Source organism: Xiphophorus maculatus, chromosome 9, assembly GCF_002775205.1.
Source record: "Xiphophorus maculatus strain JP 163 A chromosome 9, X_maculatus-5.0-male, whole genome shotgun sequence".
NCBI lineage: Eukaryota > Metazoa > Chordata > Actinopteri > Cyprinodontiformes > Poeciliidae > Xiphophorus > Xiphophorus maculatus.
This window is the reverse complement of record NC_036451.1, coordinates 22,894,802-22,922,352: the sequence shown is the minus strand read 5'-3', so window position 1 is coordinate 22,922,352 and position 27,551 is coordinate 22,894,802. Positions and strand designations below refer to the sequence as shown.

Sequence of the window (27,551 nt, the reverse complement as noted above, 5' to 3'; positions counted from 1 at the left end):
GACACCAACCTCTCTCTCTCTCTCTCTCTCTCTCTCTCTCTCTCTCTCTCTCTCTCTCTCTCTCTCTCTCTCTCTCCCTCTCTCTCTCTCTCTCCCTCTCCCTCCAGTTCCGTGTGAGTAAAATAAATAGGCTCCACCACTGGGCTCCTATAAACATGCTCTTGACTCTCCTCCTCAGGCAGAACCACCTGGTGGGCCCGCACCGTCCCCTCCGGTCCGCTGCAGGACACCAGCATGCTTTTTCAGACAGGCTGCTGCTGCTGAGCATCTGTGCCTTTAAAGCTCTGTGAAGCGGCGCGCGCCTCTGTTGAAACCCCGCAGACAAACTTTTCCCCCCCTGAAGCCCGACGCGCTCGGCGAGGTGCGAGCGAGAGCTAAACCAGCTTGACCACTGCGGCACTGGCTCACCCTCCCAGCTGGACCCATGGAATACTAACTATGGAATACCTCTGGATTCTGCTGTTTGTGTTTTTACAGCTAAGCTTCCACCCAGGTAAGGCTCGCGGAGCGCGTGTTGCCTTCACGCGCAACTTGTTGCTTGTTCACTGACGCGCGCGGGGGGGGGGGGGGGGGCAAAGGGTGGGTTGAAGTTTAGCAGGTTTCGTGTGTATATATATATATATATATATTTTTTTTTTTTGTAGATTTCGTTTTGTTATATTGTTTTTTTGCGACGGTGTTGTGACGCTTTCTCTTCGTACGCGGAGTCAGAACCCCCCCGAGAGTCTGTAAGAGGACAACCTGAAGCCGCACAGAAACCCAATGAGGGAAGCAGATACTGCGACGATTTGAATGCGAGACTTATTTAAATAATTCACGCTTTAATCAAGGAACAAGGCGCCATTGATGAAAACGAACGAACAGAAACAAAAAGAAGAAATAAACCGAACTCTGTCGTGGTGAAACTGGCTCTCCAGCGATATTAATAAGATGCAAATAATCCACCAGCAGCGCGCACAACCGCCAACATGTAAAAATATTGGTTTGTGATTCCTAGGAAACATGCAAACGACTCCGACCCGCGACCGTTTCACTGGCTTGTTTTTGTCTCCGTGTGTTTCCCAGCTCCGAGATGATGTGTTGGACTCAGTGGGACGCTTTACAACCTGCTCCCACTCTCAGTGGGCTTTGGCTTAAAAACACCTTGCAATTGTTATGACTTGGCTTTTTCTCCAGAAGCGTGGACACGAAGGTCAAGGTCCACAATAGCCGATTGGGAGCACTTCATTACTTATTTATATTGCGAGAAAGAGCCACCCGCAGTCTAAGTTGAGCGATTTAGAGTCAGGAAAAGTAGATAAATGCTCTTTATCAGAGGGATATTCACGGGGATATTGAAGTGTAAGGCGGTTGGAGAGATAACAGGCAAATTTATGGAAAAGGTGTCTCGGTGCCTCAGCCGATTCTGAAAGGGGGGAACTGAATCAGCGAAGTGTTTTCCTTTTTGCCCCTGTAGCCGTGCCGAGGCGTTTCAGGGCGGCGTCAGGTGGATTTGTGGCCTTCTTCGCTTACGATCATGTCCTGATCGGACCATTTCGATCAGGTCATCTGGGTGGTTTTGTTTGTTTGAATGAGTGCCACATTTCAAGGCAGTGTGTGCTCCGGCTGAACCGTCATGTGATGCGACAGGGTCACGCCGCGAAGTTTCCCTAAAGCCCGCTTGCGCATGGTGCACAGATAATAAGCCAGGTTTTATGATGATGAAGCCGGAAATAAAAACGTGATTGGATTCGTTTAAAAACGACATGCATTCATTTTCTTTCAGTTTTTTCTTCTCCTTTGCGTGTTACCAAAGCTTTACGCTGAATGTCCCGGTTGTTCTGTGAAGTACCTGGAGTCTCTGCTGACGTCGGGTCACGAGCAGTATTAACTGAAGAAGTGGTTATGTTTGAAAGATTTATAGCTGCTTTATACTGCCGGGGGACAGGGGGGCGCTCTCCCTCCCCCTCCCGTTATCCATTGACCAGATAGTTTTTTGTAATGCACATGTACTGTCTTCAGTGGCGTGCACAGACATTTTGGGGGTCAGGTGTTCAAAAGAGGGCACCTTGTGCTGGCTGTAGTGTGACATTTATTACAGGCAGTCTGGTAATTTAGGCTTTTAAATCTGCAAAATCCTACATTGGACTACATACACTGTTAAAAAAATAAATCAATAATAATAATAATACAAGATTTCAGAAGGGCACTGTTTTTAGGGCCATGTGCTAGAGTTTATCTGTGCACATCCCTGGTTGTGTTAACGTTATTTTAAGAGGGGAAAAAATGACCGATGAGTAAAAATCTTGCATGATTTTCAGCTGAGGTGGGCCACCCACAGGTTGCGAGCTGCCCTGATCTGGACAGCCTTTTCAAACCCCAGGGTGACCCCGATTATCTCTTCACTGATTTGCCAAATCCTGCATTCAAATTGCCAACCATTCCACACTCGACAGCGCCTCCCTTTTGTCTCCGTCTCTATCGAAGTGAGGAGTTCGCCAACCGAGGGCGTATCTCTATCAGCGGCTGCCTGTTCAACACTCCTGCTGTGGTTTCTTGTACTGATCATGTAAAGTGGGTTTGCTCTGTAAAAACAAACAAAAACAAAAAAAACATGATGTTTTCTCAGAAGACAAAGAGTGGTTATTCACTTTGTCTATTTTTAATTTTTTTATTTTTGCAATGTCTGCGAAGGTTTAAAGCATTGGGTGATAAAGACACAAAATATAGCAAGAAATGAAATGTTTCGGATTATTTCGGATCATGGTGTTTTGCTGAAGATTTCTGCTCATATAACCTCCAGTGTTTAATTCTAACCATTTGAACAAACTTGTTACAGTCCAGAAACTGTTGGGTCATCTATTATAGTAGATTCAAGATGATAGAATTGAAGTTGGGTAGATTTTGAACAAACATTGGATCAAATATTGTGACCTTTGTTGTTAGGGGGGCGAAGAGTCTAAAAAGCCACCTAACATGGTATTCTGCTGCAGTGATGGTGTCTCAGTTATAACTGTACGTGTTAAAAGACACCAATTAAAACACAGTTTATTCTTTTCTGATTCAACTTCAATGCTGTCTTTCCAAATTGTTACATTAGAAATCACAAAGTGACAAATATTAATGCCAAGAGCTTGTGTTAATGTAATCTACAGAATGGGGTTGTTCCCTTAGCATTAGCCATTGCCAGCTCTTGACTGGCAATGACTAATGCTGGCATTGTTATGATTCAGTCAGCAATCCCCTCTTCTCACTGCACTTTTTGATAGCTTTGAACATTTCTCACTTTAGCCCATTTTTTTTGGTTGAAAAACCATGCCAGTACGTTAAATGAATCCCATTACCAAACTTGTGGTTCAAAATCAACCCAGTTCTGGATCTTTCCACCGTTGATTCAGGGTTACAGTTAGTAAAATAACCCAAGTTATGTTTTGTCCTGCATTGTTTACAGTGTATAACAACTTAAATCTCTGGACGATTTAAAGAGTCCCAGGTGAAACGTTACAAGAGATTGTTGTTTGCTTGTATATTTAATCCTGTTTGATGTTCAAGTGGAAGACATAGGTATTTGGTTTCAGATTTCATATGAGGGAAGATGCGAGTCCAATGTAAATCTTCTAATTTTTACCTTGTGTTTGTCAACACACACGTCAGTTAATGACTATTAATGATTGATATGGACCTTATTAATCTTTTAGATAAGAGATTTGTTGTTAAGCTCTTGTCATGCCCGGGACAGGCAGGTTGGGTAGCGTAGATGCTAAAAAAGCTCAACTCTGTCATACTGAGATTACCTTCCAGAATCACAATCCTCTTTCCAATCACATTTCAGGCAACACCAAGCCCACTATCATCCCCAACCAGACCCAACTCGTCGTCCCACTCAACCATCCCCTCGACCTGCGATGCAAGAGTGAAAACAAGACACAGTGGTGGCGAGAAAACCGGCAAAGACCTCTTAAAACAACGCAAATTGATGGGATGCGGAGAGTATTTCACATCAAAGCTCTGAGTGTCCATAGTGGCCGTTACCTGTGCCGGGATGAGAAGTCCAGCGAGGAAGCCTCCATCTTCGTCTTCGTGAAAGGTATCTGGGTGAATCTGTGTGTGAATCTAGTGGGTTTGTGTTTGTGAGACGAGGCCATCTTCAGTCAGGAGGACATGGAATCAGACTCCAGGCTACAGCAGTCGAAGGTTGTTTTATGTATTTTTTGGCAGTACTGTCTTTACTGACAGGATGCCGCGGTTTGTTTTGCACAACAAGGTGTGTGTAACTCTGCCCTGGACAGGTGAGGTAGATTCTGGAGATATTTATTGAGTGCATGACTGAGTTTTACTGCATTTTCTTTCCTGTGTGACCCCCTGCATCCCACTGGCCCCGCGCCATCACTGCAGGCTCTTATCATGTGCTGATCATTCGCTCAACAGTCCTGCATCTATCTCAGAGGCAATAAACAATAACTACTTTTTAGCTTGGATGTATGGTTACGTAAAACAGTCTTGTTTGTTTGGGATTTTTAGCAAAAGTTGAAAGGAATACTGTGAACAGGATGGATAAGATTAAGGCGCTAGAGTTCGGTTTCGCCTCAGAGGCTGGATATTTTAGTGGGCATGGTAAATCCTGAATAATAGCAGTTCAAAAATCCTTAACCCTGATTCACAAAGAGGAAACCTGCAAAATTTTGGTAAAAAGTCATAATTACTTAATAATAATAATAATAATAATGTTTTACTCTTGGTTGTAAAGGGATGGTCTTATATATTTCCCCCAATGCAACAGGCTGCATCAGTAGAAGAAACAGAGAGTAACTCATGACAAGCATGAAGCATCTGACTTCAACATTCCCCGAAGCTGCTGTTCTCCTGTACACAATAGCAGCTAAGGAAAATTTCACCCAAATTCACTCTGGAGTTCCTTAAACTCAAACTGTTACTGGAACCGCATCATGCAATATTCTAATCTGTTTTATTGTTTAGCCTTGAACTTCTTTGAAATCACTTCCTGCTTTTTTGTAAAACGGCATTTGAACGTGATTTAGTTTGGGACGTTTCCAGAAAAGCCGAGCTGCTTGGAAACTTGGGGAAAAAAAGCAACTTTACGTAACTTCTGACATTCTTTGGCTGTCAGAGCAAAATGTGCAGAGGCATTGTTTTTATTTTCCGCATTTCCAGGGCCTGTTGGTCTGCCAAGATGTCTGCACAACAAAACATATAGCCATAAAGCTTCATCAGCTCAGTGTGAAGTCCCGCTCGCTCACACAACTTGTGCAATTGCGTTTTCTTGGCAGATCCGGAGAATCCCTTTAGAAAATCAGCGATAAACAGCATTCTTATTCGTGAGGGAAACAACGCTGCCATCTCATGCCTTGCAACTGATCCAACTATGCTCAACTTAACTTTGGAAATGTGCTCCGGAGAAGCCCTCCCCGCTGGTCTCCAGTATTCTACGAGCCTGGAGCAAGGGATCATCATCCACAATGCAAAGCTGACTTACGGAGGATGCTATGTGTGCACAGGGACACTCGAGGGAAGAGCCGTCAAATCAGAAAAATACTCCCTGACAGTCAAGAAAGGTAAAAATGCGTATTATGTGTTCAATGCGTGTTACTGAGCTTCTTTATTGTGCTTCGTTTCTGTTGAGGTTGAGCTCTGATATGGATCAACTTGTTTCATTTCAGTCCCCTTAGGTCCTCCTGAAATTCAGATGCAGCATCCCAGGAGAATCATTCTAACTCGAAATGAAAATCTGTTCATCACCTGCAATGCCACCAATGTCAACGGAGAGTTCACAGTGAATTGGGTGGCACCACCTGGCTCGGTGAGACCCGTCAGCTTTGCCTTTTGCTGTAGAGCGTGCTTTATATCTTTGCATGTCCAAAAAAATGTTAAAAAATGGGTTTAATTTTCCTGCGCAAGAGGCTGGAGGGTCAAAAGTGTCTTTGCATGTGCAATTGGATCTTGGATGTGCGTGTGGAGTTTGTGTCTGTGGTCATATTGCATGCATTTATGCATCTTTGCTAGTATTTGCTTGGCAAGGATAGACATGCCTTCGGGGTTAATCTCTAGAGATCTCTGGGCGTTGACAGGGTGCCATCTGGTGTCCACAGCAACCAGCAAAGGTTGATGGCGATGCACGTATCCTGACGAAGGACTACACTCACGCCCGCAGTGTCACGCTGAAAATAGAGTCCGTGCGTCCACAGGATGCTGGGAGTTACAAATGTGAAGCCAGAAACGAAAAAGGGAACAGCACGATGTCCGTGTGGCTGGACGTTTATGGTGAGTCTGGGAAAAAAAATATTTTCCTCCACTTACTTGCCCGGTGACGAAATCGAAATAAGTTCCAGTGAAGTTCGGATTACCAATCTTTGCCTTTTACAAGTGACTGTAATGTGTTAAAACTCCTGAGTACTTGTTTTCCTAACAAGCTCTTGGTTTCCAGCTGTACATGTTTGAAAACTGTTTAACATTTTGGGAATTGCATATGTGTGTGTACACTCAATGGAAGCATAACAGTCCTTTGCAAAAGTATATACATCCCTCTGTCTTCTCCACATTTTATCACAACATAACCACTACGATTGGTGTATTCAACTGGGGTTTTATCTGGTAGATCGACATAAAGCCATGCAAGGATTTAGTAGCTAACCTTTGTAAAGTGAAAAGTATATGATGCGTGGTTTTCAATTTTTATCCACGTAGTGGTTGCATGTGTACATCTAAATAAATGTGATGTAATGTAACAAAATGCAGAAAGACCTAAGAGTGTCAATACTAGTGCAGTGTCCTTGAAGAATTTTATTACAGTGTTTTACCATATCATGCAACGAAATACCAAAATTTGCTCATTGGGGCTGAAATGATTAATCAATTACTCAAATAATCGTCAAATAATTTAGTAATTGATTAATTGTTAACTGGAGCATACAGACTAAAAAAAAAAAAGGCCATTTGTGGAAGAACAACACATTCAGAGCATTAAACCAAAACTGCAACATATACATTTGACTTTAAGATTTAAAAAAATCTTTGTAAATATCTTCTACCCAGAACTTCTCAAGTGGTAAAGTTTTAGCTTAATGTGGTTAAAGTTCTGTAAAAATAAAAACTCATATTTATCACCTACTGTTATTCAATTATTAAGTGGTTAATGCAAAAAATGAATCAATTAATCTACAAATGATCGAGCTCACTGCGTTTTTTGCCAATGAAATGTTTACTTTATTTAAAAAAGGAATTGATTTTGTTTGTTCTGCATCTTTTAACATATTTCTTATATTGTTCAAAAAAGATTTAAAGTGGCTAACTGAAAAATGTGCAGAATGTGGGAATTGTTTTCATCCTAGTAATCGTTTAATCTTCATAATAATTGAGTCAATCATTGATTACTAAGATAACCCTTAATTGCCTGCCTAATGCTGATTAGCTTGATTTACGTCACGTTAGCTGAGTGGTTTGGATTAACAAAAACATGCAGCATTTATTTTTACATGAATATCTGCGTTCTGCTAACAGTTTACCATCTTTCTCCCAACAATCGCTGGAGATGAGCACCAGCACCCCTGCGATCCTGCAAAGAAAAGAGGGCATAGCCAACGGATTAATGTATTTCATTTGTAACTGAACTGGCACAGCACTCACATCAGAAATGTCCTGGTTTCAAATTGCCTTCTAAAATAAAACCTGGTAAAAACAGAATTGCCATTTTTATTCTGAATATCAGGAACACTTTTTTTTTTTTTTTAAATGAAGCTGAGATGAATTAACAAATACTATTAGTATGCAGAGTTTTTCCTTCAAGTCATGGAAGTGGTGTGACGGTTCTCATCTAACTCCTGACAAGACCGCAGCTAAGCTCAGTCTTTAATCAGCCCGCAGGCTAATCAAAGCTATTATGCTGCCCATTGCTGCATGAAATTGAACTTTTAGATATTGTCTAATTTGCTGCCAAAAAGAAAACCAGTCTTTCCTAAATGTCAAAATTGAATCTGAACTGCTCATAACCTGAGAGAGTCTTATTCTATTAGCTTGACACATTTCTAGCAGTGAGGTTTTTGTACACAAACTGAGTTGACGTGTCGTGACGTTCCCGAAAGTCTTTACACCACCCATTCTCACGCAGGTGAAAATCTGGAGCGTATTTTTTTCCACCAGTGTTGTAAACGCCTCCTATTTTCTTATTTCAGAACGGGGTTTTATCAGCTCAGCAGAAATCCACAACAGAACCTTCCACGTCCGCACCGGCGACAGTTTGTCTCTGAACGTTAGCATGGAGGCGTATCCGAAGCCGCACGCCGTCTCCTGGAGCTTCATGGGCGAGAAGCTCAGAAACACCAGCGACCACGTCATCACCACGCACAGCAGGGACTACAGGTGCGTGCACGATGCAAAGTCGCTGAACTGAGTCCATGTAGAGTGGAAGCAAGTGTTGCTGGAAGAGCGTTGGAATTTGGCGGCCTTGGCCTAGCTGCAAGGTCACGGCTTCCTGAGAGAAACAGCTGGGGCGAAAAGCGTCTCCTCAGGGTTTCTCGTGAAGCGTTCATAGCCAGATTACAAATGTGATTGGTTGGTGTTTTTGGGAAATAAAGCCAGTGAAATGCACATGTTCTTTATAAAAAAAAAACATCAGGTGTTATCCATAATCTCTGTAAATATGGGACGAATAAAGACGCACTCTTCGATCCTCAGCTGCAGGTGGGTCAGCAAAACAAATGCTATGCAGATGTGTGAAAGGGAACACATTACTCAAATAAAGCACTGATTATCTATCCATGTGAACATGTGAACTTCTCTCTCAGACAAGACTTCATATCCAGTGATTTTCAGTTTTATTCTCCTATTTTTTATTACCTTAAAAAAAAAACATCCTTGATTAAAATCTATCTGTCTCATGTTCAGCTACGTCAGTGAGTTGAGGCTGGTGCGGCTCAAATCGACAGAAGGTGGCATTTATACCTTCGAAGCCTCCAACGGCGACGCGGCGGTAAAGCAGAACTTCTCCGTGTTTGTTATCAGTAAGTGAAAGGTTTTCTCTCCCCTTGAGCCACAGCATGAACATGCATTTCTCCACGCAGAGTTAAAGTTCGGCAGCTGACGCAAGAGGAATTGACCTTTAGGAATTGTAATTTAATGAAGTCAAACCCTCTGACCACGCGTCACCGAGCTCACAGCTGTGCCTGAAGGAGGGCAAACACTCTTTTTTTTTCTCGACAGCCTGTAATTTATTACTTAACGATCTCTCAGTCTGACGTCGGCTTTTTGTTTACCAGGTAAGCCTGCGATCATAGATCATGGGGGCCCGGTGGACGGACAGGTGCGCTGTGTGGCTGAAGGCTACCCTGCCCCCCAGATCAAATGGTACTACTGCGAGAAGCACGTCAGGTGAGACTTTTAGTCAAACAACAATGACTGTTGTGTGGACAACAGTCATTGTTGTCCACACAATAATGTGTGGACAACAAAAACAAGTCTGCTTGTTTCAGTCTCTGTTTCCTTCATGAGGGTAAATTTGAGAACGTGACGCTGTATGTCAATCATTTTATGACCAGGTATTAGCAGTAAAAAGAAAATGGAGATGATTAATTTTAAATCTTATGGTTTCAATCAACGATGAACGTCTCTGCCTCACAAAGCCTCTCAAATTTAAAGAAAAGCAGTGAGTTATTGATATGCAAACAAATATTTCATGATGTGCTCTAGGGGTGGGCATTTATCGTGTCAAAAGATTTTGTGTCACGATAAATTTCAATTGATAAAAAAAACGGACTGAAATGTTTATTTTACTATTTTCTAAACTGTTTTTTTCTATGAGAGCACCAAAAATGATCAGTAAATTCAAAAATATGAGTCGACAAAGTGTCTATGTGCAGCTTAGTGATATAAATCACATTTCTATACGTATGTGGCATCCTGAAAAAGCTTATTTCAGATAGGAACGAATCAAGAGTAGAGTTGTTGGTGGCACTATGAATACTGCGCCATGCAGGTACCTAAACAAGAAGTGATCAATCATTATCATTTTTATAGTTATCACAACAGGACTACAAAAATATTGTAATAAAATCCTCAGCCCATGCTCTCATACTCCAAATTTTTAATATGCATTTGCTAATTTCGCTTGTTTTATTTTCCTGGTGTTGGACTTTTTTTTTATGTGTGTGTGTTTTCTCTCCAAAAGATACATTTACCCCACGACCAACAAGCTGCTCAGTTCAGATCTGGTTCTTGCGGTTGGATTTTTATCATCAAACCTGAACAATTACCTATGAAGTTTAACCCAGGGGGTCCTAAAGGTCACACAGAGACGCGCTGGATCGAGTCAGGGAATGATGATGACGGTGGAATGTGGGATTTACGGTTGCGATTGGTTGACACTGATGAGACGATTCCCCCCACCCTCTCTTCCACGTGACGGGGAGATTGTTAAGAATCCACTCGCCGATTGGAGACGGACGGACGCGTCTGCTTGGCTACAACTTGTTAAACATACATGAGGGAGGAGCCTCTGGTTGCCATGCCAATAACAATCCTGAGCAGCACGTCCAATGAGTCAGGCTCGATAATCCCGCCCAATCACTTTACTTTAAAAAAAAAAAAAGAAATCAAATCCACTTGATGCTCATTACTTGCGCCTGCATGACAGGAGTTTTAATGTCTAAAGGAAGAGCAGGTATTGTGAGCGCTGATTTATGCTCCACTCTCCATGGAGCAGAGCTGGGATCGGTGGAGCCTGGGTGCTAATTTTACACGATCAACTTTTGTTTTATGAAAACAGAAATGTCACGTTTTCTTTGCCACACAAGAGCTAGGCAGTAGGTGATTTAGATAAGAAAATAAAAGTGTGTTTGTGCTTTTTCTTTAAAACGTTCTCAGTCAAAGACAGTAGATGAACTGATCAGTCTAAAACAGATTCCCGTTTTTCTTTGCGGCCAAACCTCCTAATTTTAATTTTGACTGATTCCGTTTATTTAATAGTGCATGCAGCACTTTTTGGATTTGTGTCTTAAAAGGTGCCATTTAAATAATGTCTTACTTACTTACTTAAAAGAGAAATAAGGTAGAGATAGTAGTTTAAATTGCAAATGCTTTGAAGCAAGTATGAGTTTTGTAAATGATTAACTTACAGACAAGAAAAAAAACAGTTATTATTTTAAAATTTATATTAATATAATATATTTATATAATATAAATTTATTTTAAAATCTGATTTACTTTAAAGATTTTAAAATCTAAATTTTCCATATTTTCCTTTCCGTTTACCAAGCAGAAGCCAACCAAACGAGGATTGGTCGATTCTGGTCACTGACCAGCTGCTTGTAGGTTTTGTAAAGTGAAGCTGTAGGTTTGCTGAAAAAAGGATCCGATGATGAAATACTAACAAACAGATGTGCCTCTAGGTGCTCCCAGCAGAAGAACGCCACCCAGGAAGAGCGCGGCGTCATGACCATCATGTCGGAAAGCACCAGCTTCGGGAAGAGGGTGGAGAGCTGGGTCAACGTCAGAAGACGGTACAGTACTCTGGAGTGCGTCGCCACCGGGGACGGAGAGCAAGCCTTCATACTGTTTTCTATCACGGGTAAATTTGCATCCAGTCTATGCATTCACATGAAAAAGAAACTGTTTTCACCGATAGGGAGATGGGCGGTGTCAGTGCAGATTGATCGGGTTCATTGGGTCTTCTACACACTCCTTTTAAGATTGAGGCTAAATTAAAAAAACCCTAATAAATATGCTTTTAAATAAAAAATTGTTGTCGGATTTGTTGAACTTTTTTGCTTGAACCACAATTGACCATCTGCTTGATTGGTTGAGGAATGGAGAAAAATTGTGAGTTAAATTATTATGGACAAATTGAAATGAGCAGAGACATCCACAGAAGTTGGAAGTCACAGTGGGGCATTTCTCATACATGCAGCCAATATACAACAGCTTATTTGTACTTCTGATCATTTGTATTTCATTACATATTTCATATACACACACACACACACACACAGTACATTAAGACCTATTTTAGTAAACAAATGTTGCCACAGTGTTTGAAAACTTTTTGCTAATATTATTTATCTCATCTTTTGATTGTAGAGGTGTATTCACCATATTTACTTTTTTTTCTCCCAATAATGTTTGGCAGCTTATACTTAAGAACCAAAATGTGTTCTTTATTAAAACAACAATCTTAATGCAAACCTGCCAGACTCTGTTCTACGTTATCTCGGCCGTCCTGGTGGGCTCGCCCCCCACAGTAAATCTTAACAAGCGATAATTCCTGAGCCTCAACCTGTTTACTGAAAACAATGATTTTTGCCAAAGATTAACCCCGAACTCACTGCTAACCCTTGGTTGGTTCCCATCCATTTGGTAAACATTAACAAAGAGATACTACCTCAGAGGTGATTGGCTGCAACAAGGCGCAAAAACAGGAATTAGCTCCGGGCCTTTGTGTACGTTACGACTCTAAATCCCCTCTCCTGCAACGGCCGCCCCATCTGCTGCGTGATGTCCTAAAAGCGGCGGTGCAGCAGCTGAAAGTACACCAAAGTTCCCCCAGTCTGAGCCTGCAGAAATTGCTTTGTGCAGAAGGGGGTGGGGGGTGGAGGGTATGTGGGTGTGCATTATGGGGACAGTGTGTGTTTGTGGCCAGGCAGGACATGCCTTCGGGAGCCAGTCCCAGGATTTGCTGAGCACAGAGTAGCAGCAGACCAGGCGGAGGCGCATGAGCGTGTAGGAGCGCAGTGGGAGCCCCGGCGCTGGGCACTCGGTGGTCTGTGGGAGGCTTGTAGGTGTCAGTGAGCTGCAGCGAAGAAAACAGAGCTTTAGAACCCACTGACAGGTTTACAGGGGATTAGTTCCTGCAGACTCGGCATTCTCAGATTTGAAGTGGAGAGAAAGCTCCTTATCGCTAAAGAGCTTATTACACCCCGGCGTGTACAGAGGAGCAAAACAATGAGGCATCACAAGCGGCCAGACACAAAGGGGACAGAACAACAATTGCATGCGCGACTGCTCGCCGGCGCAGCTGCAAAAGTAGCATGAGACGCTGGAAACGAGCGGTGTGAAATCACGGGACATTAGAGCAGGACAAATAAAAAATTAAAGCTGCAAGCAGCCTCGGGCGGCCCTCGCAGCAAGCGCCGCTCCGGCCTATTGGCCACCGCGGGGGTTCCGGCCACCGCAGAAGCTCTCGCGCGATTTCCAGAGCCGCAGCCCGCTCCCCACCGCGGAAGCTCCGCCGCAGTTTCCAGCACCGCCGCCAGCCAGCCGCCGCAGAAGCTGTCGCGCATTTTCCCCGCCCGTCCACCGGGCGACACGCGTGAATGCGTTCGGCGGCGGTGCCCGACGACTGTCGAAAAATCTGGCGCAGATCGGTCGATGCGTCGAGGAGACACAACCCATGTATTAACTTAGGGGGCGCAGTGGAGCCAAATTACATTTCAAACCCGTCGGGCTCTTTAGAGGTGAACAAAGGTCATACATGTCCAGTTTGGCGCCAATCGGATGATCTATGCATGAATAAGAGCCAAACGTATGCATATGGCGAGGGACTGATATTCGCCATTTGGCCACGCCCACACGGTTCAGCCAGCAGCGAGCATTGACAGAGTTTATCATCCGAATCATCTTGATTAGGTCAAGAGAGCCATAAACGGAGCTTTCCAAGGAAAAAAACGGCACTTCCTGTTCTGAGGGGGCGGGGCTTAGATGACGTCATAATATGATGACATAGGGTCGTCAAGGATCCCACCAGGGTCACTCGTGCAAAGTTTGGTGCAGAAGTTATCGACCGTTCACAGTAAAATACAAGACTTCCTGTTGTCAGAGGGCGTGGCCTACGTGATGTCATCATTTGACCATTGGATATTATTCTACACCCGAGGATGATCAATATCTCAAACTTTGGTGTCTCTGTGATTTTTTGTGTTAGAATTACAAATTATTTAATTTTTTCCTCTTTAATTCAACATTGAACTGTCATTCCGTAGGGCAATGCTGCCCTCTGGTGTCGAATTACTGAAATAATGAAACTATTTCAGTAATTTCAGTAATTCGACACCAGAGGGCAGCATTGCCCTACGGAATGACAAAGGATCCCCTTTGTAATTACATATTACACAGTCGATCACAGGGGAACTTTGAGCCCTGCTAACCCCGCTTCAGCATGCTCCAAAACTCACCATATTGATAACTTTGAATCAGACATGCCTTGTGATCAGACTGACCGAGTTTGAAGCCGATCAATCGAAATCCCAATGAGGAGTTCGATCAAATACGAAGGCTGTAAACGTCAAAATCGAGGTCAAATGAACTTCAATCTAAAATGGCCGACTTCCTGTTGGGTTTAGAGCATGGCTCTAAGAGACTTTTTTGTACGTCCCGACAAGATACACATGTGTACCAAGTTTCGTAATTCTAGGTTTAAGCATGGCCTGGGGCTGTTCATTTAAAATACTCTAGGGGTCGCTATAGAGAAATTAGGCCACGCCCACCAAATTTTGTTATGAATTCCTGTCGGAGGGTGGATAAGGATCCATCCTAGTGAGTTTGGAGCAGCTCACCCCGAAACTGTGGAATTCAGAGCCAAACGAAATTCGACGGCGTTCGCAACACCGCCACGCCCACCTGCTTCATCGCAGCCGGTCGGGGTTGGAATCCACAACACACCAACATGTCTTCTGTCTCTGGACACAGTTTCATGTTGATTAGGTCAAAGGGCTAAGATAACGACCGTTCACAGTAAAACATGACACTTCCTGTTCTCAGGGGGCGTGGCCTACGTAAAAAAATAATTTCACCACAGGGAATTTTAGGTAACCCCATAACGATCAATCCCAGAAAGTTTGGTCCCTCTATGTGTTTTTGTATAGCAAATATAAGAGTTTCGTGTTTCATGGCGAGTAGGTGAACTTTGACCCCTGGTAACCCCCCTTCAGCAAGCTCATACAGTCACCAATTTGATAACTTTAAATCAGACATGCCTTATGATCAGACTGACCGAGTTTGAAGCCGATCAATCGAAATCCCTAGGAGGAGTTCGATCAAATGCAAAGGCTGTAAACGTCAAACTCGAGGTCCAAAATGGACCTTCAATACAAAATGGCCGACTTCCTGTTGGGTTTCGACCATGGCTCTAATAGACTTTTTTGTACGTCCTGACAAGATACACATATGTACCAAGTTTCGTAAATCTAGGATAAAGCATGGCCTGGGGCTGTTCATTTAAAATACTCTAGGGGTCGCTATAGAGAAATTAGGCCACGCCCACCAAATTTTGTTATGAATTCCTGTCGGAGGGTGGATAAGGATCCATCCTAGTGAGTTTGGAGCAGCTGGGCCCGAAATTGTGGAATTCAGAGCCAAACGTATGGCAACCGCGTCACAGGTCACTTCGCCACGCCGCCACACCCACCTGCTATGTCAAAGCCGGTCAGGGCTTGAATCCACAACACACCAACATGTCTTCTGTCTCTGGACACAGTTTCATGTTGATTAGGTCAAAGGGCTAAGATAGCGACCGTTCACAGTAAAACATGACACTTCCTGTTCTCAGGGGGCGTGGCCTAAGTGATGTCATCATTTCACCATAGGGTATTGTAGGGCACCCGATGCCGATCAATCACTGAAAGTTTGGTCCCTCTATGTGTTTTTATATAGGAAATATAAGAGTTTCGTGTTTCATGGCGAGTAGGTGAACTTTGACCCCTGCTAACCCCCCTTCAACATGCTCCAAAACTCACCAATTTGATAACTTTAAATCAAACATGCCTTATGATCAGACTGACCGAGTTTGAAGTCGATCAATCGAAATCCCTAGGAGGAGTTCGATCAAATACGAAGGCTGTAAACGTCAAAATCGAGGTAAAAAATGGACGTTCAATACAAAATGGCCGACTTTCTGTGATAGTTGGCTTATAACATTAAATGTAAGTTCTGAGTCTTTTGGTGAGCTCTACAAGTGTACCAAATTTCATGTCTCTACGATGAAGTACGTTCATACCATTGTGTCAACAGGAAATTGCTAGTTGCCGCCGTTCAGCAATTTTTTTTGCGATTTTTGCGACAACCTTAAAATTCAAAATTTTTAAATTTTCTAGTCGCCACCGCCAAGTTTGGTGAGTTTTTGAATATGATAAAGCCCCCAAAAAGGCTCCTCTTTAGGGGGGCAGAATCGTAATAATAAGAAACAGTACAGATACAATAGGCCTTCGCAGCGCTTTGCTGCTCGGGCCTAATAAAAAACGTGGATAAATTTGTGTATGCATACCTGAGTAATGGGATTAGTTTGCTGCTATTTGATCAAAGTGTGCTTCACTGTGGCTTACCCTTCTTTGGCTTACCTTAATGCCCCTTTGCAATGTCATCTGCAGTGCAACCACAACAAACCAGCGAACAAGTCACTGATTGGGTCTTTGGTTATCTAACATTATCTTTTTTGTCTTCCTGCAGAGGAAAGGCATGATCTGTTCACTCCTCTCCTAATTGGCTTCATATCAGCAGCAGGCGTCCTCTGCCTCATTGTTATCCTGCTGCTCTACAAGTACATGCAGGTAAGACGGTGATGCATTTTTCCCTGCGTGAGGCACGCCCTGCAGTCAGGCGTACGAGGTGTCCGTCACGAATTCATTAGTTCACACGTGCCTCTGTTGTCTTTTCATTTTGTGTGCGTGTGTTTGTGTGTGTCAGAAACCCAAATACCAGATCCAGTGGAAAGTCATTGAGGGAATCCACGGCAACAGCTACGTGTACATTGACCCCACGCAGCTGCCCTACAATCACCAGTGGGAGTTCCCACGGAACAACCTGCGTTTCGGTGAGCACGCCTTTATCGAAGTCCGTTGGCGACGAGTGGGCGCTCTCGAATGGCCGCCGCAATTTATAGGTCATAGCAAGCTGACACACCCCGGCACTTGTGACCCGTGTTTATGCTGTTATGTGTGGGGTGGAGGTAAGCCTGGAGAGATAAACAGGGTTTGGACGCAGTAACAGTTAAAATCATAAAGCCCAGGCCATACTGTCAGGCGTGCCAATGACACCCTCTGGCTACTTTACGCTGATTTACCGTTTTTTCTTTTATTTGTTCCAGAGATGTGTGCATTGCATTAAGGCATTAGCCGCATTTGTGTTTGCCACTGACCAACTCGTTCCGCAGCTCAAAGAGAAAGAAACCGCACTCCTCCTATGCAAACACAATATTGTTGACATATTCTGGGTGTTGTTTTCAACAGCCCTCTTCAAACAGGATCCTACACGTCCTGGTGACTGCACACACAGCCCCGGGGCGCAAACTGTTGCTGTCCTGGAAGCGCTGGAGCTCGGTCTGTTTGGGAAAAAAAAAAAAAAAGAGGACAGGGCATAACGATGTTTTGTGTCTGACCTCTGTTTTTTCCAGGGAAGACATTGGGATCTGGGGCATTTGGGAAAGTGGTGGAGGCCACGGCGTATGGACTCTCCAACGCTGACTCGGTCATGACGGTGGCGGTGAAAATGCTTAAATGTAAGTTCTGCCTCTGCACACCCAACGAACGAATATGATAAATATGCAAAGTAGCTGTCAGATTTTCCTACAAGTGCTCAAAACATGTCATCAGTGGGGTTTTTTTGTGTTTGTTTTTTTGGAGCTGGCATTTCAAGCTTTACATTCTGCTTGTAAAGCAATATATTTAATATTTACCCTGCGGTACGAATCTATTTATTCAGCCCACGAAGCAATCAGATAAGAACAACTAATCATATTTCAACGTGAGATGACTTTGCTTCTAACCCTTTTGCAAATTCTTATCTTGCTGCTTTTATTACAGCAAGCGCTCATGCCACGGAGAAAGAGGCTCTGATGTCAGAGCTAAAGGTCCTCAGTTACTTGGGAAACCACATAAACATCGTCAACCTGCTGGGAGCCTGCACTGTGGGAGGTGCGGCATCCATGTTGTCTTGTTTTATTTGTTTTAGGCAGCGAATTGAAACTGGAAGAGTCAGATTTATTTAGTTGAGATTTAGCTTGGAGCCATCTTAACGTAGCACAGATCTGGTGCCTTGCAGAAATATTCATATTTCCCAACAGCACGTGTTAGAATGTAAAGCACGAGTCTGGATCTAGATCTAGAGTCGGCTAGATCAGAAAATTGATTTTAAAAGATGCATCTAATCCAATGAAGAGAGTTGTCAAAAATTTAAGACTTTTAGATGTGCGTAGATCACCTCAGGACCTTACAGCTGTCAGTACAACGCATTGTTAGCGGTGTTAGCCACATTGCTAACAATAAAAAAAAAAATTATACTTGCACTTTAAAATCAAACACTATGTCTGTCACATAAAATCCCAAATAAAATACACTAACCTTATGGCTGAAATGTGAACTAGTTTTGCTCGTGTCATGGATTCTGGAAGCTCATTTTGATGAGACCTGATTCTCCATCTTTAGGACCAACGCTGGTCATCACAGAATATTGCTGCTTTGGGGACCTTCTGAACTTTCTCCGGAGAAAGAGAGAGTCTTTCAGCACCTGTGAGCTAAAGGAGAACTATTTCTACCGCAACTTCATACAAAAGAGAGCTGCAGATGGGTGAGGCTTTGCTTTAAAAGTGATTTGTGATGGGAGGGAAAAAGGAAAAAAGAAAAAAAAAAGAGGAGAGTACTAGTATTTTCAATACAGATCGTGCGTGGGAGGGTCTTTGGACAGCAGGACTCAGCTCAGACCAGACTGCTCCTTTCCTCTTCACAGTGACAGCTTGAACGGCTACATGAGCATGAGGCCTTCTGTCGCTGGCAACTCACCGTCGAGCTCGTCCTCGGAGCGGAGACAGTCACTACGCAAAGGCAAGCCGGCCAGCCATTCATCAAACTTCAACTGTCCTAAAAAAAACAAAAAACTTTAAACACAGAGATGAAACTGTCATTTCTCTTCCCCTTCCCCCCCTCAGATGGCCTGTACCTCGAAGCTGACGCAGACGGCGAGATGTTCGATGAGGACGACTTGTCTCTGGACACCGAGGATCTCCTCAGCTTCTCGTACCAAGTGGCCAAAGGCATGGAGTTCTTAGCCTCCAAAAATGTAAGCTTCTGCTTCTCGCAGTTTGCAGATTTTCTACGAACAGCTGCCAAATTAGATTTTTTCTTTTTCTTTTTTTTCGTATTTGGATAAACCCCGTCACATCTGATAACCAGACGCCACGCGCGTGCCTGTCATGGGAAGAGCTGATCGCATTTCCACAGCTAGTAAACGGATCTACAACGCGTGTTTGAGCATGTTGTTGAAAAATTGATCCCCCTGCGGAGGCGCGGATACTGTGTCCAGAGAGCTTGCGTATCGATGTCGGCGGCTGCGTGTTACACAGTCCGGCACAGAAAAAGTATTCCGAGTCTGTTACGAGAAGAAGCTCGTTTGTGACTACTGTGGCGCGTCTTGTTTCAGTGTATTCACAGAGACCTCGCCGCCCGGAACATCCTGCTGACTCAAGGAAGAGTGGCGAAGATCTGTGATTTCGGCCTGGCGAGGGACATCACCACAGACTCAAACTACGTCGTCAAGGGCAACGTAAGTAGAGGTGTCATGAAGTTACGGTGGCAGTTGAAATACAAGAAACAAACAATCAAGAAGTTGTGGATGTAAGTCAGATTCCTAGCCGTATGAATTAGCTATTAGCTGAATTAGGCCTGATCACCATGTGAGACAAATGTTGGGTTTTTTTCTTTTTCTTGTTTTGTTTTGTGCAGCATCACAGAAAGATTGGATCGTGATTTATGACTTGGAATATGCACACACAGGGATTTGAGTTACAATACTGACTTACAATTGCTGACTCAGCATTATTGTGCAGCAGATTTCAGGTCAAGACAAGATTTTTAAGAACCTTGAACTTCTTCACACTTTGTGGTTTGCCAACGTTTATCCTGGCAGTTTGATCCGAGGGTATGAAAGATGCGATTCTTTGCTTTTCAGATGCACTTAACGAAGAATTACAAATACAACAATCAACTCTCGAGTGCCTCGGGAAAAGTTCTTTTTTACCAAATGAATGTTTCCGAGATTTGTTACTGTACTACCGCAGTCTCCAGCATATTTTACTAGACTTTACTGTGATAAAACACAAAGTAAGCCGATAATTGTGAAGTGGACGTAAAACGGTTTGTGTTACATATTTTGAAACTAAATAAAATAAAAATGCATTTGTATTTCAATTCAGCCACGTTCATAAATATTTTTCATCTTAAATGCCTAAAGCCTTTGATTTGGTTCTGGCAATTCATCAATCACAATCCCTCAAATTTTAGTGATAAACTCCACATTTCTACTCTTCCTGTTAGAAATTATTTTTGAGTCCTGTTCATTCAAAAATCATCGGTAAATCACTTTCTCCGCCCACAAAGACGATGGACCCCTGTACAAGTTAGCCAATGCAGACCCTGACTACCTTCCCTGGTGAGTGAGGGACTTAACAAAGGTTGTATCAGTCCTTTTACAGGAAATGGCAAAGGGGGTTCTTCATTGCTGTCTTGTAATTTAGTCTCTGTAGAAATTCAGCAGTTCTGTGAAGGACTCAAGGGTTTTACAGGACATTAGGTAATACCAAGGAAAGCAGCAGATAGATCGGGGATAAAGCAGGGTTGGGTTTTAAAACATTATTATTAAGCATCATATAAAACTTGAGAGAACAGCACAAATCTACAAAGCTCTGGCCATCTAACTAAAACTAACAGGCCAGGCAAGGAGGGCTTTTACCCTCCTGTTTATGTTCGTTTCTAGGGTAGAGCAATAATGTTCGTGGGTCAATTTGACCCAGGGAGTGTTTAATCGTGCAATAGTGTCAGAAATTTATATTACACTTTTTTTTTCAATGGGTGACCTTTATAATTGAACTTGAGACACACATACTGTTCAGGGTCAAATTGACCCGCTGAGTCAAATCAAGACAAATGAGGCATGCAGAGACTATTTATGTTTTCCTCCACATCTGCTGAGTGGGTGGAGTTTGTCCACAGGAACAGAAAAGATTCCCATCAAAGGTTGTATGAACACCTGCTTTCTCGCAGTTTCCTAGAAGTAAAGAGAATAATGAGAAAGTGGGCTTGTGTGTGTCGGGGTGTGTGTGGGTGTGTTTGTGGTGAAATATGGTTCATAGCTGCAAGGAAACATAGAGAAATGGACATTTTTTAATCTTTTTTTGCACTTTAACTTGACTGCCGGGTCAAATTGACCTGAACAGTATCTATGTAAAAAGTAGACCTAAGAGTTGGTACAAATGTGTAAAATGAATACATTTTCAATTTATATGTAGAGTGCATCTATTAAGACAAATAGAAAACGTTTCATGCAAAAAAAAAAAATACTTCCAACTATTTTTTTTAAACATTTTTAAACTTTAAAACAGGTCAATTTGATCCGGAACATAACAGGAGGGTTAATCAGAGAAGCACCCAAGATCCCCACAGTAGCTCATTTTGTCAGATAAGATTAAAATTTTCCTTTTTGATTGAGATGAATGTGCTGAAATCCTCAAAGAAAGTCCTGTTAGAGATTTCAACAGATTCAGACTGGAGTACACCCTCCAGCAGGAGAGCTGCAATGAAAGAATTGAATAATGTGTTAAAACAGAGTAATTAAAGATCAAATCTAAAATTAGTTCAGAATCTGAACTGGTTACATTAAAGGTCTATTGATCTATCAAAATCTCTCAAAGTCCAGATCCAAAGCCAATGAGAACCTCTGGCAAGATCTGAAGATGTATGTCTGTGGATGTAGTTAAAAAATAAAGCTAAAAAACAAACACAAAATAAAATATGTATGAATCTATCCTCTAAAATTTTGATAACGTACATAAAAGTTTGTGGTTGTAACTGAAGGAGAACGTTAAAATGTTCAACATTGTGAATAGTTTTGCAAGTAAGCCAGAAAATTGCACTGTTCTATGTGGTTTGGCTTTTCTAAATTGCATCTATGTGGCAATTTGTTATTCTGGACCATAACTCTCAAGTATAATTTTTTTTTTTTTTTTAAAGAAAACAGCACAAGATGTGTTAGCCAGTGAAGCATTTTATTAAATGACTAAAACTGAATTATTAGGAACTGTGTGTTCCTATGATTCACGTCTCGGGTTGCTACATATTTCTGCTCCTTTCTCTTAAAAGTATAACCTCTAAAATAATAATTAAATTAGACATTTTTTTTTTTCCTATGTCTTCAGATTTAATGTCAGACCTCTGTCTGCGGTTCTTCTTCTTCTTTTTTTTTTACAAACCTCAGAAAGAGCCATGAACATCTTCACACCTTGGTTGTTTTGCTTATTAAACTTTCTGTCAAATCTGTATTTGAGATGGAAAAAAAAAAGGTTGACTGCATTTATGTACAGCACCTATTCATTGAGGTACTCTGTTTCAGGCCCGCCTGCCGGTGAAGTGGATGTCCCCAGAAAGCATTTTTGAGTGCGTGTACACGTTTGAGAGTGACGTGTGGTCCTACGGCATCTTGCTTTGGGAAATTTTCTCACTGGGTATGTTTCTCCATCCACGCCGCTTTTATCCCGGCTTATCTGGGTGTTGTCAGAACTGCACAAAGTAACCTGAGATTCCCGTTGAACGCAGGAAACAGTCCGTATCCTGGTATGCCTGTGGACGCCAAGTTCTACAAACAGATAAAAGAAGGATACCGGATGGACGCACCGGAGTTCGCACCCAGCGAAATGTGAGTTTTCTGTTGATGTGGAACGTGACAGTCTTCAAAACGCATCATCAAACGCAGAGATGTTGCGGTTTGATAAAATGATATGCAAGAATGCAACACTGAGGAGTTGCGTCACAGCCCGCTCACGTCCTATTGTGTTTGGCTGCGCACAAGAATAGCAAATGATTAACAAAGGATCTTTTGATAAAACAGTACTGGACAGAAGATGCTCTGTGTTAGCTGAAGGTACATCGTGTTGTTTGCGTGTTTGGCTGCAGGTATCAGATCATGAACTCCTGCTGGGATGCGGACCCCTTCAAGAGACCCCCCTTCATGAAGGTGGTTGAGAACATTGAGCAACAGCTGTCGGATGCCACTAAACATGTAGGTTCACCTATTTCTGCACTGTTTTCCAAAACTGCACAAAGATCAGAATCACATTCCTCAACAATATCAGGAAGACTTCAAAGGGCTGAAAGTTGTAAAAAGTGTTGGTTTTATTTGGTGAACTGGAGACCAGCTTTAGCTGGTCAACAGGGCTGAAAAACGTATCACCTTTCACATCAGTCAATATTGACAGATGTTAATCATTTTTTGTTTTAAATGTCTGAAATACTGCCTAACTTGTGGCGTAACCTTCTCTGTTTTATCTACAGTTTTCACTCTGCAGCGTTTTTAATTTTTGAGCATTTATGAGGCTCAGTGGCGAAACCTCAAACCGCTGCTGCGCAAGTTACTCAACTGGTAACCAAAGAGTGAGGGAGTTAGTTGATGCCACCAACCTTTCTTAGCTGGTGGTAAGAGACTGAGCAATAAATCAGTCAATAAAAGACTAACGCCGTTTCATCTGCCTACATCCCCCAGAATGCTGTGTGGATCAGATTTCAGTGAAATAATTGAACATTCAATGAGACGTATCATCTGTTGATATTGATCACATTTCTATTGCGATATACTGTATATATATATACAGTATATTGCTATGGATTTATTGTTCAGCTCTTAGACGACCTTTGCGTGATGCCGGGTCCCTCACCACTTATGGTGCGTTCACACCGAACGTGTTTTGCGCGTCAGGCTTGTCTACTTTACATTCAAAGTCTATGTGGAGGCGCGTCGAGGGCCACTGCGGCGCCTTTTGAGCGTCTAGCGCGCAATTTGAATCGTTTGGAGCGTCTTGAGCATTCAACTCATCGAGCGCATGGACTTTGAATGTAAACCAGATGCACCCAGGGGTGGAAATTTCAAATTTTCTCCTCCAGCCACAGTAGCTGCTAAGGAACATTTTTACCGGCCACTGAGGTGGCGGTGGCTTGGATCAGCCCACCAAATTTACAGTTGCATGATAAAAAAATCTACATCCTGATCCACAACACCTACAGTCAATAAGAAACATCTCCCATTTAGCTTTAATGTATGTTTTGTGCATATGTAGAATAATTTTGAGTGTATGAAAACAGGAAAGGTGGGCCCGTTGCAGCTCATCTTTTGCGTGATGCAACGTGTAGCTAGTCATGACGACAGAAACGTCTCAACAACAGTCCAGCAATCCGTCTGCCTCGTGACAGTTTTCCTGCATTCCAGAAGCCTGGACGTTCCCTCAGGCTTCACATCAACAGGCACTTGGCTAAATAGTCTTTCCTTACAAAGTGTAAACATGAGCAAGAACAAGATTCTTTGGCTCAATTGTCACCATTCTAGACGACGGCCTGATTTGCCTTCGCTCTCAACGGCACGTCTTATTGTGTAAACACAAAACTCTGAGCTAATGAAAAATGTAAAACCAGATGAGAAAAATTCACCTAAATTGTTTATTCTCCCTCGTTCAAATATCACATTACACGTTTGCCTGCCGGTGCAACATTCGGAAGATTTCTCCCACGCTCGCTTACAATGCAGTGTTGTCTTTGGGGAAAAAAAACTCCTTAAACGTTTGCAACATTTTGCAGTGTTACAATAACAAATGTCAGTCTGTATTTTACTGGGATTCCAAAGGGCACGTTATGTAAATATTAAGAGGAAAGAAGATTAATAACAGTTCCCAAACTTTTTGACTAATCAAAAACTGAAAAGTACTGTGCAATTATCTTTCGTTTTTGGCTAATTCACTGCCAACTTTACACTTGGACGCTAACAGTTTTGCTCGTTCCTCTTTGCAGAGTAGCTCCAACTCAATCAGACTGGAAATATTTTTTCAAACTGAATTGCGTTGATATACTTAGGGGGTTATGAAAACAAATGATGCATGCCACTGCTTTCCATGTTTTTAATCTGTTTGTACTATTTTTCTTCCACTTCACCATCCTGCGCTACACTGTCAAAAAAAAAAAAATCCCAATAAAATTCACTTAAGTTTGTGGTGGCAGTGTAACAAAATGTGTAATCGTCAAAGTGGAGTTAATACTTCTGCAAATCTCTGGAAATATTTTAGACAGTCGGGCTTAAAGAAAAAAGAATAAAAGAAAAGTACTGAGTTCCCACAAATTAAAGCATCTGAAAATCCATTCCAACAGATATATTTTTTTCCCCTCTCCTCTCTCAGATTTATTTGAACTTCAGTTCCAGACTCCCTGTGTTGCCTAGAGCGAGGGAGGAATCCAGTTCTCAGAGCACAGCAACTCTCGGCTCGTTCTCAGCCAGCAGTAAGAGCGCTCCAACGCAGCCCTTGCTGGTTCAGCATGAAGTCTTCGTGGAGGGGACAATCCTTCAGGCCCAGTGGGTGTAAGGAACCGCCGGACTTGTTTGGCTGCCTCAAAGTGCCTGTGATGTTTCGCCACAAATCATCCAAACCACTACTTTTCGTCCGCCTCCCTCTCCTGAATCCCCCGGTTACCAGCGAAGGTTGCTGTAAGAAGAGTGAGCGCCGCCTCTCGCAGGAGAGAGCGCGTCCGTGGATAAACGGCTTTTATCTTTGCGATCGCTGTTCTTGCCTGCTCAGTGCTGGGAGGACACTTGGACTATTGCTCCCAATCTCCAGAACTCTGAAGGCACCACTGAGGGTGGGGCGGCCGTCACACATTACTCATTATGTTATTACACTGTTACATTGGTTGGTTATTTTACACTTTTTCATGTCTCCTTTACATTTCATTAAAGTTGTTTCATCATTTAAGGTTTTTTTTCAAGGTGAGGATGGGGGGGATTAGTCCACATATAGCAGATGTCTTCTTTTTCTTTTTACGTTTGGTGTTGTTGTTTTGGTTATTTTCTGTTTTTTTTTTTTGTTTTTTTCTGTCATGGAGCGTCGTTTGCGTTTTTTCTTTCCTTCTTTCTTTCTTTCTTTTTGACTGTTGCAGTTGTAGGGTTGGAAAAGAAAGCACTTGAGGCACTTAAACTTTTCTTTATTCCATACATCACATGATGCAAATAATACAACTTTTTTCTTTTTTAAAAAAATCACTTTCATTGTCAGTATTACTTTCCACCTGTGCAGATCTATGCTGTATAAAGAAGATACTTTTGGGGGCCAATTTCAATTGAGATACAATGACACGGATACTTCTATATAAGCTACTAGGCGGCATGGTCGACGACGACATATCCATAAGTGCTTCGAGTTCTTTAGGAGGCAGATCCAGGACGGCAGCACCTAAAATGCAAACGACTTTTGTGACTTTCGTTAGCAAATACCATGATCAGTGCATGACTGCAGCTACAGCATAGATACAGATATGGTACGCGACCCTTTATGCTTCGTTGCGTTGCCGACAGCTGGACTGCGAGAGGTCTCGATCTCTTGTAAAGATGTATATAACTGTTTTCTCCCGCATCTCCCGCTGTTTATATGTTTACAAGCGTGAGGTAGGTACTGCCATTTCTCAGACGTGTTTTCACAGCTTTCCCCCAACCCTCCTCCAATCCGTCGGTTTGGAAACAGTTGTTTGTTTGTTTGTTTGTTTGTTTGTTTTAACCAACTCAGACTGGTGTGTCACCCCATGCTAGCAGTGTAGTTCTCCAACTAAGACAAGCTGAACCTGATGCGATATGCCATTAAGTGGATTGCAGTATTCCCTGAGGTGACAGGAGCGAGAGAGAAAAGAAGAAAACAACACAGGATCTTTCTTAGCTCTGCGTTCAGAAGGTGACACTCGGTGCAGAACTTATTGTGTTTGGCCGTCTCATTGTTCTCCGGCCAGTAGCTGGTTTCCTTGCCGTCCCTCTCGTCATCTTCTTCTTCTTTTTTTTTTTTTTTTGTCGTCCAGTTGTTTCCTCTGTCGGAACACGAGGGGGGGGGGGTTTCAGCGCCTCTCAGCCAGTCGTCTGGAGCGGTCCCGGCATCTCTCCCAGCTGTGGGTGTTGTTCAGAGGAGTGGAAAGTGTCCTGTTTGCGTGTGCTAAGTGTGTCTGTGCGTGCGCGAGTTTCAAAGAGTTACTGTCAAGAGGTGCCACTACTACAGATTCATCTAGCTTACTAAAGACCCCACAGTCTTACTGCTCTTGTCTTTTTGTAAATACATATGTGCGTATATTACAAAGTAACGTCAGTACTTTGGAAGATGTTTATGCTAATGAAGAAGCGGTACAGTGATACAGAAATTATTATGCTTTATTTTCATATAGGTGCACAGATATCCCTATATAGATTCAACCAGAGAATCTGCATGTTGCTCTTCTTTCTATGACGTTATTAACAGAAAGGATTTCATTTTGGCCAATTCCAATTGTTTGCTGCACTTTGCAAGTTTACTAGTTTCCTCCAGTGACACTGCTCCAAATGGTCAGATCCGATCAGGAAGCTTTGAATATGACAAAATTATAGAATTGGGAAAGGAGCCTTATTGAATACCAGACTATTTTTCATTCGACTGCTTGCTGCATTTCCCCAGTGTATTTATTGAAAGCTTTAAAGTTACTGTGTAAATCTGAAATGTTGCTATTACAAGTGTCAATGTAAATAAAATTGTGTATATTGAACTCTCA

The 27,551-nt window shown here is 42.6% G+C and overlaps 1 protein-coding gene across 2 annotated transcripts; it reads left to right on the top strand.

The window, feature by feature from the left end:
• The first annotated feature begins 136 nt into the window (after positions 1-136).
• Positions 137-27,551, top strand: kit (KIT proto-oncogene receptor tyrosine kinase). 2 transcript variants are annotated; one of them, XM_023339555.1, is made up of 21 exons: positions 137-493; positions 3,812-4,066; positions 5,268-5,552; positions 5,658-5,797; positions 6,066-6,258; positions 8,166-8,352; positions 8,878-8,993; positions 9,249-9,360; positions 11,376-11,554; positions 16,423-16,523; positions 16,660-16,786; positions 17,366-17,470; positions 17,775-17,885; positions 18,396-18,537; positions 18,697-18,791; positions 18,896-19,026; positions 19,387-19,509; positions 22,351-22,462; positions 22,554-22,653; positions 22,911-23,016; positions 25,175-27,551. In XM_023339555.1, exons 1-21 carry the CDS (start codon positions 439-441, stop codon positions 25,355-25,357), a joined length of 2,958 nt encoding a protein of 985 aa, XP_023195323.1. In that variant the 5' UTR covers positions 137-438; the 3' UTR covers positions 25,358-27,551. The 2 variants fall into 2 exon arrangements, with proteins under 2 accessions (XP_023195323.1, XP_005814252.1); XM_005814195.2 differs by having other exon boundaries at positions 138-493; positions 6,087-6,258.

What these genes read in the sequence shown, in the direction of transcription:
- kit (XM_023339555.1), top strand. Translation starts at nt 439, where the DNA reads ATGGAATACCTCTGGATTCTGCTGTTTGTGTTTTTACAGCTAAGCTTC. An exon ending in GGGTGGCACCACCTGGCTCG is followed by an intron (nt 5,798 to 6,065) that starts GTGAGACCCGTC and finishes GGGCGTTGACAG; the next exon opens with GGTGCCATCTGGTGTCCACA. An exon ending in ACTACGTCGTCAAGGGCAAC is followed by an intron (nt 19,510 to 22,350) that starts GTAAGTAGAGGT and finishes ACTCTGTTTCAG; the next exon opens with GCCCGCCTGCCGGTGAAGTG.